General features: G+C 43.5%; 1 protein-coding gene across 1 annotated transcript in view; it reads right to left on the bottom strand.

The window, feature by feature from the left end:
• Positions 1-2,438: 2,438 nt before the first annotated feature.
• The window catches only part of LOC147635055 (M28 Zn-peptidase nicastrin), a 75,445-nt gene continuing 60,240 nt past the window's right edge, over positions 2,439-17,643 (bottom strand). Inside the window, exons 12-14 of the mRNA XM_086804305.1 lie at positions 4,225-4,326; positions 3,067-3,156; positions 2,439-2,928 (exon numbers count right to left, since the gene is read on the bottom strand). Of these exons, the coding sequence (XP_086660431.1) occupies positions 2,866-2,928; positions 3,067-3,156; positions 4,225-4,326 (255 nt within the window). The 3' untranslated portion in view covers positions 2,439-2,865. The remainder of the gene's footprint in view (positions 2,929-3,066; positions 3,157-4,224; positions 4,327-17,643) is intronic.

Below are 17,643 nucleotides of genomic sequence, written 5' to 3'. Positions count from 1 at the left end.
GTTATTGGTCGTGGTCAGCTTGGGATAAACCAAGCTCAAAATCGACACTAAATGATTGAAACATTATGGTTTGACTGCTTCCTAATGTACCAAACCTTGAGGTTCCTGGTCCCGCTCCTGCTTCTTCTCGCTAGAGCTTTGCCCAAAAATAGGATGGTTTAATGCCCTATCACGAAGTTTATGATGGTGATGTTTATAGAGACAATTGATAAATCTAGAGCATAAATGATCGTAGCACCTCCTATTTCCAAGATTTCCAAGGGTTTTATTCTTCCCAAATCTCCTCACTTAAGGTAGATTCAAAGGAGTCTAGCCTTCTTAAAAGAGAAGAACTTTATTGACTGCTGGTTATTTACTGGGATCGAAGGCTTGGTGGGTTTAAGCAAGTGGTTTAATGCAAGTGGGTTTAAGCAAGTGGTTTAATGCACTACATTGGATCATATTGTTGTTGGCCAACAATTAGTCTAAGGATTTGCATCAAAGATCTTTAGTGCTTTTGTAGCTGGTCTGAAAATGGTTTCAAACACATTTTTTTTCTTTACTAGGCTTATGTGTGTAAGTTCGTGTCCCTAGGATCACGTCAACAAGCTCACGTATTTAGTTTCTTGCCTCCTATAGGCTTACTTGTCTAGACTCATGTATTCAGGCTCATGCCTCTGGACTCATGCATTCAAGCTCACATCCGCAAGCTCATGTTTATAGATTCATGTCTTTTTTGTATGAACTAGGCTCTAGTTCTTTCCTAGGAAATGGGCCTATGACAAGGTTGGTACATGCACTTATAGGGTAATACTTGAATTTTCAAAAACTATGAAGGATAAGAATTTTTTCTGGAGTTTATAGCTATACTATATAATGGAAAAATCCTTAAAGGACATGAGTAGGTATATTCTTAGAGTCTTCAATCTAGTAATAATTGGTCGATATAATGTTAAGTATACGAGTCTTCAAGGTAGTAATAATTGGTCGATATAATGTTAGGTATACCTACCTTTTACTAGTCCTAGAAGCTCGTACACTTCGGTACGACCCGCTATTAGGAGCCATGCATCAAAGACCAAGGAAGCAAGGGATAGAAATCACCAAAAATTGATTTTAAAAAAAGTAAAGTGGCTTAAGAGGCGAAAGATCATGGTGTTTAACGGAAAAGAGAGGCTTTAGCCCATACAAGACTAATCCCAATACAATCTCTCTCAACGAGAGAGGTAAAATGAGAGCAAAGAATGAGTCAGAAGACTATGTAATCATTTTCACAAATGATGTACCTTATGTGTAACCAACGAAGGTTACGAGAGAAGTTTTTGTGGACGCCCCCACCAAAGGAAAAATGAAAATGACATGAAATTATTAATTGAGTAACAAACATGTATAAAAAATACAACCCAAAAAAAAAAAACTCATCGAGCCAAAGGACAATATATTTCTATAAGAGGTGGTTGTTACCTACCACCATCCAAAAAAGAGTTCCAACATCATTTGGGAAGGCAGGTGTGAGTTGCCACTCCCACATGTTATAGTGGTCGCATTAAACAAAAGTACAAAGAACTGATCGCTAGTATAAATTATTTTTTTTTGAAGGAAAAGGAGAAAATCCCCAAGTAAAGTAAAAAATACGAAAATGTAGTAAAGGTGATCAAGGAGAATTACAGTGAATTGGCAATGTGGTATTCAGGATTTCTATGATGCAGATGCAGAAAAGTTAGCCTATGCACAATTTCTATGTGCTCTCTCAAAAGGTCTTCCAACGACAGACCACAAAATATAAGGGTTATAGTGTGAAGGTGGGAAAAAAAAGAGTTATACCAAGTCATCAACCTTATACGAAAAAACCAAGTAGGTAAAGAGAGGGAGATGATTTTTTTTAAAAAAAAGAAACGTGTTTTTAGAAAGGATTTTACAGTCCCCAAAGTATCACGGCCTTCATCTTAATCGTCAGTTGCTCTTATAAAAAGCTATAACTTTTCATGAACCTTACGTATTGCACAAGCTACACCCAAAAATACAACGTTGTGTACGCAAGATCCCCTTAGAAATGCCCTTAAACATGTACACATAAACACAGCAATTTGCCAGACTAATGTAACACACTTTTTAAGGACAGAAAAATGGAGCGCACATGTGGTTGACAAATATCAAAATCCAATAATAATGCTCGTTGAGATGACGTTAAGGCCTATAATTGCATTTCGAGAAAACTAGGTGACCAACCACACGCTTGCTTTCTCAAGCTGGTTCAGTGAATTAGTTTATCAATAGAAACTAGATTTCAAGGGTTTAAAGCTAGAACTCCTCATTGAAAGGGTTAATGTGAAAAGTTATGATTAGTTTTTTAGTTATGTTTATTAATGTGTGCTTCCTTGCCTTATTATCAACCTAAGCAAACTCTTGGGACGAGTTTGCTGAGGGTGTTGTCACCGATATAACCAAACAGAACATAATAGAGAAAAAGTTAATACTTAATGAGTGAAGAAAAAAAGTGTTTTGCCTTTTCACCCTCGTGGCTCCCTGTTGCAAAACATCTATCTACACAAAAGTGACTTTACCCACTCTCCTACAAAACTTAATGCACAGAAGTACAGAAACTCTTCTCCACTCTCTCTCTTCCTTAGACTGCTGAAATAAAACTCTTCTTACCTTCTCCTACTTCCCCTTGAGCTTCATGCAGGGCTGATCACTTGTAAAACCCAAGCAGGTTTACAAACTCTGCATCATCAAGGCAGTGCTAAAAAGCTGAAATGAAGTCCACCCCCAGCACTGTACCATATTTTTTCAATAACTCCTATTGAATGAGCTACAAAAACGTTAAGGTGCTAAAAAGCAAGAGAGTGATTGATAATTCACACTTCTCCAAAGGCCTTGGCAATCCTAGGCTGCTTTGACCTTCTTAGAAGGAGGCCGGCGAAACACCACAATAAGATCGTCAAAACTCTGCAAGTTCAGACAAAAAAAGTTGAATTATGTTTTTTCTTCCCAACATATCCTAACCTCTTTGATAGAACAAAGAGGTATAGGTATTTGAATTTGTATGCTCATTTAGAAAAGAATATTGAAATTGGGACTTGATACCTTGGTTGTGACAACAAGTAAAACAAAAAGTATGAACAAGTATGCCAAAACAGCCACCAGGACGACCAAGTCCAAAGCAACGCTAGCAACCTGCCAAGTCCAAGTAAAGCAAATCACTCATCAGCTCAAGGCTTGGGATATCACATAGCAAGCTTGAGTGAGTTCGAGCCTCATCTGATGCGGCTAGAAAGAACCTTTAGCGGGGCGGGCCCGTGCGTGCCCGCCAGAAAGGGGGGGGGGGGGGTGGGGGTGGTTTGTTGGTTGGTTGATGGGATTGAGAACTCTCAAAGTTTAAAAAAAAACAGTATTTATTCGTTACATACATGTACGTCCCTTACAAGGCCTCAAGAGTCAATACACCACCATGTGAGCCATTGTCTAACTTCCTAAAGCTTACGTCTGCATGGGAACATAAAAAGGCCACCACTTCAAAGCTAGCACTGTAATAGAAGGTGATGGCGTCCCCTTATAAACAGATTTCCTGCAAAGCTTAGACTCCAGTGCATGTTGAAACATGCTATTTGACTGCCAGCTGTTTCAAACATCTTCACCCACTTTCTACACATACCAGTGTTGTAATGGAAAATTTTCAGGTGCATTTTTTTTCAATTACATGCAGCTGTAGAGCCTGGGGCTTCTATTTTTGAAATTTCTTTACTGACAATGGGGAGTGGAATCTGGGCACTTCTAAGAGCTGGAATCGGTTGTGGAGTTGGATTACACAATGCAGCAGAATAGAAGCCTCTGGTCCAGACTCCAGAGGATGTAAAGAGCGAGTTTCAAGGCAAGAAGTCTTGATCTAAACCACACAATGCCTTTATTGGTGGCAGAACATTTGCAAAAATCATGCATGGTGGATACCAAAAACAAGGAAAAATAAAAGATCGGCGGTTCTTTTTAGACAGTGCATTGGGAACCCTTGCTCCGAGCCACCATCTTATCAAAAGACCACACAAAAGAGGTGAAAGAAAACTTAAAAAATGCTTGGATGTTGAGCTTGCAAATATCAAAATATTGCCTCAGTTGTTTCCATGGTACCCAAAATGGTGGCCTTCTTCCACTTGCAGAAATTCCTCATGCATACACTCTAAAAGCATGCACATGAACAAATGCACACGCTTGTGCTCGCACGCAGCACAGCACACAGAGGAAGCGTACCTGATATATATTGAGCTCTGCCTTGGCCACGTCATAAAAAACAAAATTGTTGTCCAGAAGCTCATGCTGAACACTAACTTCAGTTGTATGATCAGACAATTCCTGCCAAATAAAAAATGCATAAAATTGATATTACTGACAAGAAATTTTTCTTGACCTCTAAACTTCTATATAAACCTTTGAATAAGATCATTGTGCAACAACAATCAACTACTAAATCGCAGAGATTCAAAAACTTCACAAATCCAACACTTTCTTCCCCACTGATATTTTCCTCCACCCACCGAGACACCACAACCACACATACTGTGCAGTGTGTACAATGCATAATGGCTTATATTTAATGGCAAAACACGCTGGTTCAAATCCAAAGGCTCCACTGTCACCAATTGGCCGACCATTTGGTCCATTCCCACATTTTTGCGTCTCGTTCACTTGAGGCCAGGCCAGTGTCTCGTGTGAAGAGGCCAGTATTTTGCTGACATGGACGGGAGCCAGACTGGTGCCACCCGTGTGTTAGCAGGATGGTGTCGTATGGACGGGAGCCAGATCAGTGCCACCCGTGTATGACCTGGACTGTGTTCGATCCATGGGACTGTCACGCCATGGAAGAGCCAGTATTCGTGCCGTGTTTTACCTATGGGACTGTCACACCTAGGGAAACTCGTGCCTGGAACTGTGTCTTACCTATGGGACTGTCACTCCATAGGAAGACCAGGTTTTTATGTAATAAATGTCGTGCCAGTTTTGTGCCGACAAATATTTTGTACATGTTCCATGAACGGGAGATATGTCCATGTTACTTTTGCACATGCACACATATTTTGCATGCTTGAAACTGTTTTCGCATGACATGTATTCGTGTGTTTGCCTGCTTGACGTGTTACTTACTGAGCGGGGACGCCTGCCAGTGAGTCGTGAAGTCTGCCCTGTATTCTGACGAGTTTCAGTGCATGTGAACAGGTGGTAAGTATATGGTACATGTTGTTAAATGTTATTAAATACTAACCCTTTGAGTTATAAGGTTAGGGGTTCACACTTACTTAAAAGTGGGCACCCCCTTTGGGCACCCACTTTGGGGCCAAGGTGGGGAGCCTCACTTTTAAGTGAGTGTGGGGGTGGGTGTCACCAACCCCCACTAATTCCCCACATGCAAGCTAAGGTTATCTCCACATTAATTTTATTAAAAAAAGGGCCTTTCTTCAAGCGTGGCATGCATCGCTTCTCTCTTACGTGGAGAACCAGGCGGCTACCATCTCTGCGCTTGCTCTTCTACCGGCTGGAGTTCATCTTGTTGCTGCTTCAGGATACTACAGCTACACAAGAGGCGACTGCCCCTTCATAGGCTGGCTGCAACTGCCCCCCTACAGGCGACTGCACCATAGGCTGCGCTGCCCCTACTCAGTGCTGGAGTTATCTGCAGGCTGCACACTACTCCCTCCGTCCTCTCCTATAGTCGGCTGCCTACCCTGCACAGCAGCTGCCACCTCTGGAGGGCTACGTTTCCCTTCCTACAAGACAGCCAGCTCTTCACAGCAAGGTAACTACACATACTACTCTTTCTGCTCCCCTTGCTAGTGGGCACTCCTACTCTCACAGCAGGCGGCTGTGGAACTTCGTGGTGGTGCTGGTCTTGATAGTTCCACACTAGACAACTCTTTCTCCAACAAAGGTGGTTTCATCCTCAGCAAACACTACTAGTTTTGGTCTTCTATCATCCACCTACAAGTAAGTGATTTTCAGATTTGAGTAAAGTTCTATATGTTTAAATCTGACAAAAGATTCGCCCCGCTCGGCCTACACCCGTTCGGTGCCGGGTTGTCCAAGCTATATGGGCGAACCTCGGTCCAAAGGTGCTGAGATCGGGAGAGCCAGGCGTTAGTACGAGAGCGCCTGTCTGTGCGTGGTCTCGGAACACCAGTGTGGTGCTCTCCGCGGAGTCCAGTGAAAGCACAGGACCGTAGTGATTGGACCACACTAGTGGTCGTTCTGCTCCGAGTTTTTCTACATCAAAATTCGAGTTATTTGTTTAATACTGTTTTCATATGTACATGGACATCATCTGGTTCTCAGAACCCATGGAGCATTGTATTCTTTAAATACTCCCAATAAATATATCATATATTGAGGGGGGGGTCGGCCCGTTCCGGCCCCAGTGCTGGTGTCCATCTTTCCATTTCTGTTCATTTAAATTTCAAGTTGTTTAAAGTTGTCCATTTCATATTTGTGGTTTTAAAGTTGTGCTATTAAACGTGTAGGTGTCCAATTGAGTCTTTCCCACTTGACGGGATCGGTTTCATTGGTATCAGAGCACGGTTGTTTCCCTCTTCCTAGTGGGGAAACGAACCTGTGTATTGGACATCCCGCTTTTAGCAAACTTTGAACACAATGGACAGCCAAGGCAACCCTTTGGAAGTACCAAATTCGAGGGGTCCCTCTAGTGCTTCTCGTGGGTCTGATGCCCTGCGAGGTAGACACAAGCCCCTTGAAAGGGTTATGGATAGTGAATCCAAAGGTCAACTGTCTCCAGGAAAGACAGTTATGCTTGAACAAGACCCTGATGCTATGAGGGCTGAAATGGAACATATGAGAAAACTTTTGCAGGCTCAAGAGCAAGAATTGAAGTTTTTGCATGAAGATCCTCATCTGCAAAGTGCTATTGAAGCCAGGAAGGCAGATGCTATGGTTGATGTAACCTTTGAATCAATGGCTCGTGAAGTGGGCAAGAAACCAAGGGAGTTGGCACTTGCCTATCTCCTTCGCAAAGGTGATATCAAAGAGGGGGATGACGGGGAGCTGATTTTCAGAAATCCACCTCGTTTAAAGCATGGAGATCCTGCATCCCAGAGGCTGAAATCTTATATGCAAAAGGAAGAGGTGACTGTCACCTCTCGTCATGCATCCTCTCCCCAAGGCACTAAGCCTGACAGAAATATGTATGCCAGTGCTCATGGAGGGCACGAAAGTCACATGCATGCAAGATATGTATCTCATGGTGACAGGTCTGCTGCCAGAAAAATTTTGCCTTCTGAGTTGTCTCATGGAGAGACCATGCCATATGCAGGTAAGTCACATGCATCTGAGCTTCGAGTTCGTGGAGCACATGCCACCGTGCCCCATGAAGCTTCTTTGACGGCCCATGGAGCCCATGCAGACAGGGCTACCCCGTTGGATAAGGGGAAAAGAAAAAGAGAGGACCATGAGCCTCATGCCAGGAAGCTCAAGGAGTTCAAAGCAGGTGATAAATCTGTCAAATTTGATGTCTTTCATGGTGAACATGATGCTTCTAAGGTGCTAGCGTTTGTGGCACAGTTCGACATTGCTTTTAGCGATGAAGACTTTACAGAAAAGTCGAAGGTGCGCCATGCTAGTATGTTTCTGAAAGGCACTGCTGCCCATTGGTGGATCACCGAAAAGATCACCAAGGATCCCATCTCTACTTGGAAGGAATTCAAAGACAGATTTTATGCTCAGTTCTTGCCACCCAATGCAGAGCAAACTCTCACTCAAAAGTGGGATAGGCTGGAACAAAAAGATAATGAGAGTGTGCAACAGTATGTTAATAAATTTTGGAAAGTGTTGCTGGAAGTGACTCCCTTCATGCTAATCTCTGAGGAGGAAAGAAAGAGGAAGTTTCGTTCTGGATTGCAACCTGCTTATAGATCGGGTATTGAATTGCACCCAAAACATACGTTGCAACAACTCACAGCTTCTGCCCTTGCTACAGAGCAATTGGTGCTCAAGATCAAGCAAGATCAAGGAGGTTCCAAGGCGAAGGACAAGGCTGCCCCAAATCAGCAAAAGGGCGGACAGCCACCTAAAAAGAACTTCCGGGAGCCTTACAAGGGTGGTAAAGCTGAAAATAAAGAACAGGGCCCAAGAAAGAACAAATTTGGATTAACCCCGGAGCAAAGAGAGCAATATGCTAAGGATGGAAAATGCTTTTCTTGTGGTAGCAAAGACCACATGTTCCGGCAATGCCCAGATCGCAAACCAAAGCACGAGGACAAGCATACCAAAGCAAATGTTCATGCAGTTCCTGATGTGCAAGGTAATACAGGTCATGATGCTAAGGAGAGAATGGTTTGCAAGGCATGGGGGCAAGTTAAGGATCAGCCCGCACTCTTCATGTTTGATGACTGTGCAACTGACAATTTCATCTCTATGCAAATGGCAGCTGCATTGGGAATTGAGGTTGAAAACATGGGACCTCAGATTGAAGCTGAAGCTGCATTTATTGGCAAAGAGGTGCAGGTTACCCCTTTGATTGGGAAGTTGCGTATTCATATACAGGGCTACCTTGACAATGAGCATTTCTTAGTTGCTCCTTTGAATGGATGTGATGTATTGTTGGGCAAGCCGTGGCATCATAGGCTTGAGCCCCGCAAAGACTACAAGTCCAATATGATTTCTTTTATGCATAAAGGCCGCATGCACTTTATTGATGCTGGCAAAGAAGGGGATTCCATCCCAGTTGTATCACACATCCAAATTAATAAAGCAATGAAAAAGAGTCTTTCAGCGTACTTGATTTTTGTGCGTGATAGTCTTGTGCCAAATCATCAAAGTGTGGATGCTATGTCTAATGATAGGCTGAATTTTCTTAATGCATTCAAAGACTGTTTTGCTGACTCATTGCCAGGTGAACTACCTCCCCAAAGGCCCGAAGATCATTGTATAGATCTTGTGCCAGGTAGTTCTCCACCTAACAAACCCGCATACCGAGTGAGTGCTGCACAACAAGAAGAAATTATGAAGCAGGTTAACGAGCTTTTAGAGAAAGGTTTGGTTCAGCCCAGTTCCTCACCTTACTGCTCTCCTGTGCTTCTAGTTCAAAAGAAGGACGGATCATTCCGTATGTGTGTAGACTATAGAGCTTTGAACAAGCTTACCATCAAGAACAGATTTCCTATTCCACGTATTGATGATATCTTGGATAAGCTTGATGGCTCAGCTTGCTTTAGCAGACTTGATTTGAAGAGTGGTTATCACCAGATACGTGTGGTGCCACAAGATGTCCATAAGACTGCATTCAGGACAGCCTTCGGATTATATGAATTCTTGGTAATGCCTTTTGGTCTCACCAATGCTCCTGCTACTTTTAATCGTATGATGGATAGGATATTCCGATCCCATCGTAAGTTTACAGGAGTCTTCTTTGATGATATCTTGGTTTTCTCCAAGAATGAGCAGGAACACAGAACTCATTTGGTCACAGTATTCGAAGAGTTGCGGAAGCATAAACTTTTCGTCAATGCCAAGAAAAGTGAGTTTTTCCTTTCAGAGATTCATTATTTGGGTCATATTGTATCCAAGCATGGAGTTACAATGGATCCTGCAAAGATACAGACTATTCGGAATTGGCCCGAATTGCAAAACGTACATCAAGTGCGTAGTTTTCTGGGATTATGTTCATACTACAGGCGTTTCATAAGGCACTTTGCTATGATTGCAACTCCTCTACATGATCTCACGAAGAAGAAAACTATTTTCAAATGGACTTCAAAGGAACAGGATGCTTTCTTGCAGCTCAAGCATGCGATCATATGTGGTCCAGTATTGATTGTTCCTGACTTACATAAGTCATTCGTGGTTGAATGTGATGCTTGTGGTGATTGCATTGGAGCTGTCCTAAATCAAGAAGGGCATGCAGTTGCATACGAGAGTCGTCGTTTGCATGATGCTGAGCTTCATATGGATATCTATGAGAAAGAGCTCTTGGCTGTAATTCACGCCTTAAAGATTTGGAAACACTACCTTCTTGGGGCTGAATTTGTGGTCAAGACAGATCATCAAAGCTTGAGATACTTTTTATCTCAAACCAAGCTTTCAGAGAAGCAAATGAGAATGGCGAATTTTCTTTCCATGTTTCATTTTCAGATTGTGCATACTCCAGGAAAGAAAAATGTAGTGGCCGATGCACTATCTAGGAGGCCTTATATTGCTGCAGTCTCAGTGGCCTCTCATGGAGATCTATCTGCTATGAGAGATTTGTATCATTTGGATGCTGATTTTTGCCATATATGGACTGATTTGATGGCTGGTCATTCACATGCCTCTTATGTTATCAATGAGGGTTATCTCATGAAGGATAATTGCCTATGTGTGGTGAAGGATTTGCGTCCAAAGGTTATGGACGAATGTCATGCTCCACCTTATGCTGGTCATAGAGGTATTATGCCTACTACTCGCATGATTCAGAGATATTTCTTTTGGCCAAGCATGCGTAAAGACATTGAGGCTTATGTGCGTGAATGTATTACTTGTCAAAAGGTAAAATTCGACAGGCAAAAGCCTCCAGGTTTGCTTCAGCCATTGCCTATTCCCTCGCAACCTTGGGAAAGTATCACGATGGATTTTATTATGGATTTGCGTAGATCCCAGCATGGGAATGATGCTATTTGGACTATTGTGGACAGGTTTAGCAAGCAAGCTCACTTCTTGCCCGTCAAGAAAACCATTAAAGCTGATCACATGGTAAAGCTTTTTCTTGCTAATATTTTCAAGCATCATGGTATACCTAAGTCCATTGTTGGGGATAGAGATCCCAGGACTACAAGCCTATTTTGGAGGGCTTTGTTTGATAATATGGGTACTAAGCTTGAGTTTTCATCAGCTTATCATCCCCAAACGGATGGCCAAAGTGAAGCTGCGAATTCAGCTGTATTGGATTTATTGAAGTGTTATGTGGCAGATCAAAAGCATGCATGGGAGAAGTATCTTCCACTTGTTGAGTTTGCCTACAACAATACAATCCATGCTTCCACAGGAAAGGCTCCATTTGAGGTTGTTTATGGCAGAGTGGTCTTGCCACCCATCCTTCGTACCAAGGATGAGATTTTTGCTGCTGATGAATATGTTCGTGACTTGGATGTTGCCTTTGGTCAGGTGCGGACAGCCATTGCAAGATCTCAGGATAAGCATAAAAAGGCTGCTGACAAGCATAGAAGGGACATGGAAGTCAAAGAAGGTGATTGGGTATTGCTGAAATTTGAGAAGGCTAGGCTTCGGAAGAGGCCAGGACGAGAAGGATCATATCCTAAGCTTTCTCCTCGCTATTATGGACCCTTCAAGGTGATTCACAAGATCAATGAAGTGTCATACAGGCTTGCTTTACCTAGTCATTGGAAGATTCACAATGCTTTTCATGTGAGTCTATTTCGGAAATATGTGGGGCCAGATCCTGATGAGCCTGTCACAGAAGATCCGCCAGAAATTGAAGAGCTTGAGGAGATCCTCCAGCCAGAACAGATTGTTTTTCACAAGGAGAGAAAGCTACCTGCAGCAAAGCTTTCCAGGAGATACCTTGTGAAATTTAAAAATTATTTGCCTATTGATGCCAAATGGGTAAATGAAGATTATTTTGCAGATTATCCGCAGTTGCTGCAGGCATATCTTGAGGCTTTTAAGTTGAGGTCAACTCTTTAGAAGCCCGGGGGGATGTCACCAAGTGGCCGACCATTTGGTCCATTCCCACATTTTTGCGTCTCGTTCACTTGAGGCCAGGCCAGTGTCTCGTGTGAAGAGGCCAGTATTTTGCTGACATGGACGGGAGCCAGACTGGTGCCACCCGTGTGTTAGCAGGATGGTGTCGTATGGACGGGAGCCAGATCAGTGCCACCCGTGTATGACCTGGACTGTGTTCGATCCATGGGACTGTCACGCCATGGAAGAGCCAGTATTCGTGCCGTGTTTTACCTATGGGACTGTCACACCTAGGGAAACTCGTGCCTGGAACTGTGTCTTACCTATGGGACTGTCACTCCATAGGAAGACCAGGTTTTTATGTAATAAATGTCGTGCCAGTTTTGTGCCGACAAATATTTTGTACATGTTCCATGAACGGGAGATATGTCCATGTTACTTTTGCACATGCACACATATTTTGCATGCTTGAAACTGTTTTCGCATGACATGTATTCGTGTGTTTGCCTGCTTGACGTGTTACTTACTGAGCGGGGACGCCTGCCAGTGAGTCGTGAAGTCTGCCCTGTATTCTGACGAGTTTCAGTGCATGTGAACAGGTGGTAAGTATATGGTACATGTTGTTAAATGTTATTAAATACTAACCCTTTGAGTTATAAGGTTAGGGGTTCACACTTACTTAAAAGTGGGCACCCCCTTTGGGCACCCACTTTGGGGCCAAGGTGGGGAGCCTCACTTTTAAGTGAGTGTGGGGGTGGGTGTCACCAACCCCCACTAATTCCCCACATGCAAGCTAAGGTTATCTCCACATTAATTTTATTAAAAAAAGGGCCTTTCTTCAAGCGTGGCATGCATCGCTTCTCTCTTACGTGGAGAACCAGGCGGCTACCATCTCTGCGCTTGCTCTTCTACCGGCTGGAGTTCATCTTGTTGCTGCTTCAGGATACTACAGCTACACAAGAGGCGACTGCCCCTTCATAGGCTGGCTGCAACTGCCCCCCTACAGGCGACTGCACCATAGGCTGCGCTGCCCCTACTCAGTGCTGGAGTTATCTGCAGGCTGCACACTACTCCCTCCGTCCTCTCCTATAGTCGGCTGCCTACCCTGCACAGCAGCTGCCACCTCTGGAGGGCTACGTTTCCCTTCCTACAAGACAGCCAGCTCTTCACAGCAAGGTAACTACACATACTACTCTTTCTGCTCCCCTTGCTAGTGGGCACTCCTACTCTCACAGCAGGCGGCTGTGGAACTTCGTGGTGGTGCTGGTCTTGATAGTTCCACACTAGACAACTCTTTCTCCAACAAAGGTGGTTTCATCCTCAGCAAACACTACTAGTTTTGGTCTTCTATCATCCACCTACAAGTAAGTGATTTTCAGATTTGAGTAAAGTTCTATATGTTTAAATCTGACAAAAGATTCGCCCCGCTCGGCCTACACCCGTTCGGTGCCGGGTTGTCCAAGCTATATGGGCGAACCTCGGTCCAAAGGTGCTGAGATCGGGAGAGCCAGGCGTTAGTACGAGAGCGCCTGTCTGTGCGTGGTCTCGGAACACCAGTGTGGTGCTCTCCGCGGAGTCCAGTGAAAGCACAGGACCGTAGTGATTGGACCACACTAGTGGTCGTTCTGCTCCGAGTTTTTCTACATCAAAATTCGAGTTATTTGTTTAATACTGTTTTCATATGTACATGGACATCATCTGGTTCTCAGAACCCATGGAGCATTGTATTCTTTAAATACTCCCAATAAATATATCATATATTGAGGGGGGGGTCGGCCCGTTCCGGCCCCAGTGCTGGTGTCCATCTTTCCATTTCTGTTCATTTAAATTTCAAGTTGTTTAAAGTTGTCCATTTCATATTTGTGGTTTTAAAGTTGTGCTATTAAACGTGTAGGTGTCCAATTGAGTCTTTCCCACTTGACGGGATCGGTTTCATCCACCTTGTATGCACATGAAAGTGACGGGAGCACTATTGTTGATTTTATTGTGTTCCCTATTATTAGGAGTGTCCCAAACAAGAAATGAAGAACTTAGTCACTGAGCATAAGGCCAGCCACACAAAGATGGAGTACACATATTTTGTTGAAAAAAAGAGGCAAAAGTTTCATCCCTATGCAAGAGTTGCACAATTTCAGCGCTAATTTACAGAAAATGCATATAGTGACTGGCAATCTAGCCCCATCTTCAGTCAAAAAACAATACGCGGTGTAGTGAGAAGAGAGCGGTAAGCTGAACGGCAAGTTAAGTTTAGCAAATCTTGGCATACTCATGTAATTAACACAATCACAACGAATAATCATAGACTTGCCCTCACATTGAGAAATTATACTAAAGAGAAAGTTAGGCCAGCCGCCCCACGACACCCATGTGAAACCTGAAAGAAGACTAATGAGTTCGACTATCATAAACCTAACAGTTGGTTCCTCATGCGGCTTTCTGAGAAAGCTTTCCAAAACACAGCTTTAATATATGTGTCATGTGTATGTTTGTATGTGTGATTTGATATGGGTCAAAAGATAAGGCTTACAGCCTACAATAGTATGTACTCATGAACGTTTTCAAACAACTAATCTAATCTTCATTGTGTCGTGCAAAATTTTCTCTCTTGAGCTATGCGCTCTCTCTCTCTCTCTCTCGCTATGTACTTATTGCACACCCAGATTCAGCTTTTTTAGGTCAGTACTTTTTCATTTTGTTGGGATGACAGAGGATACCCCACACAGGTACACTGATTTGTCTCATAGGCTGAGTTCGGTCTTTTGGAAGACGTTAATAAAATCTTTCTTTCTTTCTTTCTCTCTCTCTCTCTCTAAACCACACATGCAGATCTTTGATCCCCCATAGCCTACCTTCCTATACGGTGTTAACCCTAGCCTCTGTCTACAAATGGTATCAGAGCCTATTCGTATCTTTTCAGCCTCCTCTTCTTCTCTGTCCATGAACCAGGATGCTTGCGCTCTCTTCTCTCTATTACGTAATTTCATAGCTGCAATATTCAGCACCTTTACTCCCCACACGCTGCATCTACAGCAGGTTTGTGCCTCCTCCATAGCAACGAGCAATGTAGCAGAAAATAGCCGCCCCTGCAGGTCTGTGACATGGGCAAAGCGGCCGAGAGACAGTCAGCTGGTGTATTACACAGCATAAAAAAATCAGAGATGGTGAGGCACAGCAGATGAGACTTTAGGACGCTGAGAAGCTGTGCTGGCCACACATCATTCTACTCTTTGGCTCCGATGGACCAGGTCGGCATGTTGCAAAGCTCTTGCCCCTTCTCGTGCAGCTGGCCACGGTGATTCTCAGCAGGAATTAAGCCTTAGTAAGGCTTGTCAAAAGCCTTATTAAAAAAAACTCAGCAGCAAATTAAGGCTTCTTAAAGCCTTCCTTGTCCCACGGCCTCACTGCCCCTCCATGATTCGTTGCTGTAGCAGCGAGCAGCAGCCATGTGCACCAAGAGAGAGTTTTTTTTTTTTAATAAAGTGACTCATACATGAGGCTATTCACATAGGGACAGCAGGCCATGTGTCCATAGGTCTATCATGCACATTCCAAAGAGCCTCACCTCTGCCATTGTCAGCTTCTACACCGGACACCTTCTGGGCCCCACCTCCATGGGCTTCACGGAACGAGTCAATGTTTCTTTCCTTCGTGCTCAAGCCCTTACAGCCTAAAAAAGCATGTACTCATGAAGCTTTCAAGCAACTAATCTAATCTTCATTGTGTCGTGCAATATTATCTCGCTTGAGCTTTGTTCTCTCCTCGCTCGAGGGGAGTTACCTCGGACCCGGCCTCCGTACTCCAACGTGCCAGACACCCCCGGCCCCCTGGCCGTCAGCCACGATCCCCTCATCAACTCCCGGTCCAAGACATGCTCCACCGCCATCGAGCTACCTTTCCACGTGACATAGCTAAGGGAAACCTCTCGGCCATACTCATTAGCCCCATGCTTGATATTTTGGAGAGTGGTATACCATCTACTGGGAGCTGATCATAGTTGCATTCCATACCCGTACTCATCTGATGAGTACCTTCGGTACTTTCCGTACCACTCCATACGTACCGTACCTTGTACGGATAAGATCTTCGTACCAAATATGAGGTTCAATGTACAGCACTTATTTGGCCCGTTTTTTAATTATTTTAGTCCCTCGTCATTGCTCAGTATGGATGTTAGATGTAAGATTCCCCCCTTCCAAAAATAAGGGAAACACTTAAAATAGTCCACTAAGTCTTATCTTACAGAAAATTTCCTACTCATCGACACCTTGACCATACAGAGATTCAAGGATACGATTCATAGGTAAGACCTAGTTCTATCCCGCAGGGGGAGCGTGGTCTTCTAAAATCAAATCACCCATAGGGTAATTGATCACATAAATTGGGTAACTACAAGACTTGATTTCTAGAGGCAACGCTTTTTTCCTCATCCATACAAGGCACAGCCGCTGGCCTAGTCTTCTAGAATAGAGTTACCCAAGAACCTATTTATCTAGCGTAGGGCTTTCACTTAATCTGTTGGAAAGCTACCCGACTAATCGGGTCCACCCGTCCGTAGGATGGTGCCGTCGGGGCATTCCATCCTCCCACTTTCCACCCTACTCACGCGTCAATTTGTTTTCTAATTAATCCTACCACACTGTTTGACATAAATAAACATGTCCCTTAATTACGGTCCTTTTCTCACAAGGTTTGTTAAAACAGTCTTTTTCTACAATACAATCATACCAAAGACAAGATTTATAAAAACAAAGTTTAAACATGAATCAATTTCATACAAGCCAAACCGGCTCTCTTATTCTTTTCTTTTATACCGCCGATGATCTAGAATTCGGCCTTCCAGCCTCTACATGCTGGGCAAAACTCTACGGGACCATACACCTCATCGTCGGCCGCTGGCGAGGACTCAAGCCGGCCTGTCGCCCTCTCAGGCTCCATCGCTCGATCCTCCCGCCCCTCAGAGGGATGTCTGCGCACTAGGGTGGGCTAATTCACCGCACTAGCCTGGGCCCTCAGAACTAGGCAGCATCACAATCACTTGCCTCAATCGGCGAACCTCATTCTCCCAATGGTATGAGGGATACCATGGGCCAAACTCCGGGCCTTACTAATATCTCCGCCGTCTGGCTATACAAGCACAAGAACGGGGCAGCATCAAGGCAGGGAGAGTTGTACCTGTACCTTAATTTAACCAAGATAACAATCCATTTACTCAACTAAACCATAGGACTAGAATCCATGTTACCTTCTTAAGAAAACAATCCTTTTCACAAAGATTTTTGCATTTCAACTTGAGATTGCGGATAAGACATTCTTTATTTAGGCATATGCTATTGTTTAAAAGAATACAAACTTTCAATAGTAAATCAATCAAATAGATCACTATTAACAATAATAGAGAAGCCGGGGCCATGCCTCAACCCCTAATAAGAATGATATGTAATTGAAAAACAAAATATGTATATACCTTATAGAAATTTGTCGTTTATCGTTGTCTTTGCTCGTATTAACAAGAGCTTTCATATGAGAATAGAGTCTTCTAATACCTTGTCTTTTGATAGAAATCATCCAATAATCTCCAAGCTTTATCTTCTCTTACTCATACTGTGACTCTTCTCTCTTTCTAAGGTCTATGACAAAATAGCCTTCTCTACGGTCTACTATTCGTTCTCTACAAGAAAAGCTATGGAGTTTTGGTCTCTTCCTTCGAAAGACCATAGAAATCTAAGCTTCTTTTCCAAGATATTAGATAAGAATGAAGGGATATATACATCTCAAACTCTAGGATTACCTTGAGGCTACTTGCTGCCTTCTCACAGTTTTCTCTGTGTAGAGACCCTGACAGAAACAACAAATTGTTTCGGCCATAACTCTCTGATAAAAACTCAGAATATGGTCATATAACCAGTCAAAAGAACGGGAAGGCATTTGGTCTACAAGCCAACGCGCGTAGAATAGGCAAAAACGTCTGTATATAGCCACAAACGTGCCATCTTT

This window comes from Cibotium barometz, chromosome 10, assembly GCF_041138505.1.
Source record: "Cibotium barometz isolate CiBa-2024 chromosome 10, ASM4113850v1, whole genome shotgun sequence".
Classification (NCBI taxonomy): domain Eukaryota; kingdom Viridiplantae; phylum Streptophyta; class Polypodiopsida; order Cyatheales; family Cibotiaceae; genus Cibotium; species Cibotium barometz.
The sequence above is the reverse complement of the archived record's forward strand: the minus strand, read 5'-3'. Positions and strand labels throughout refer to the sequence as shown.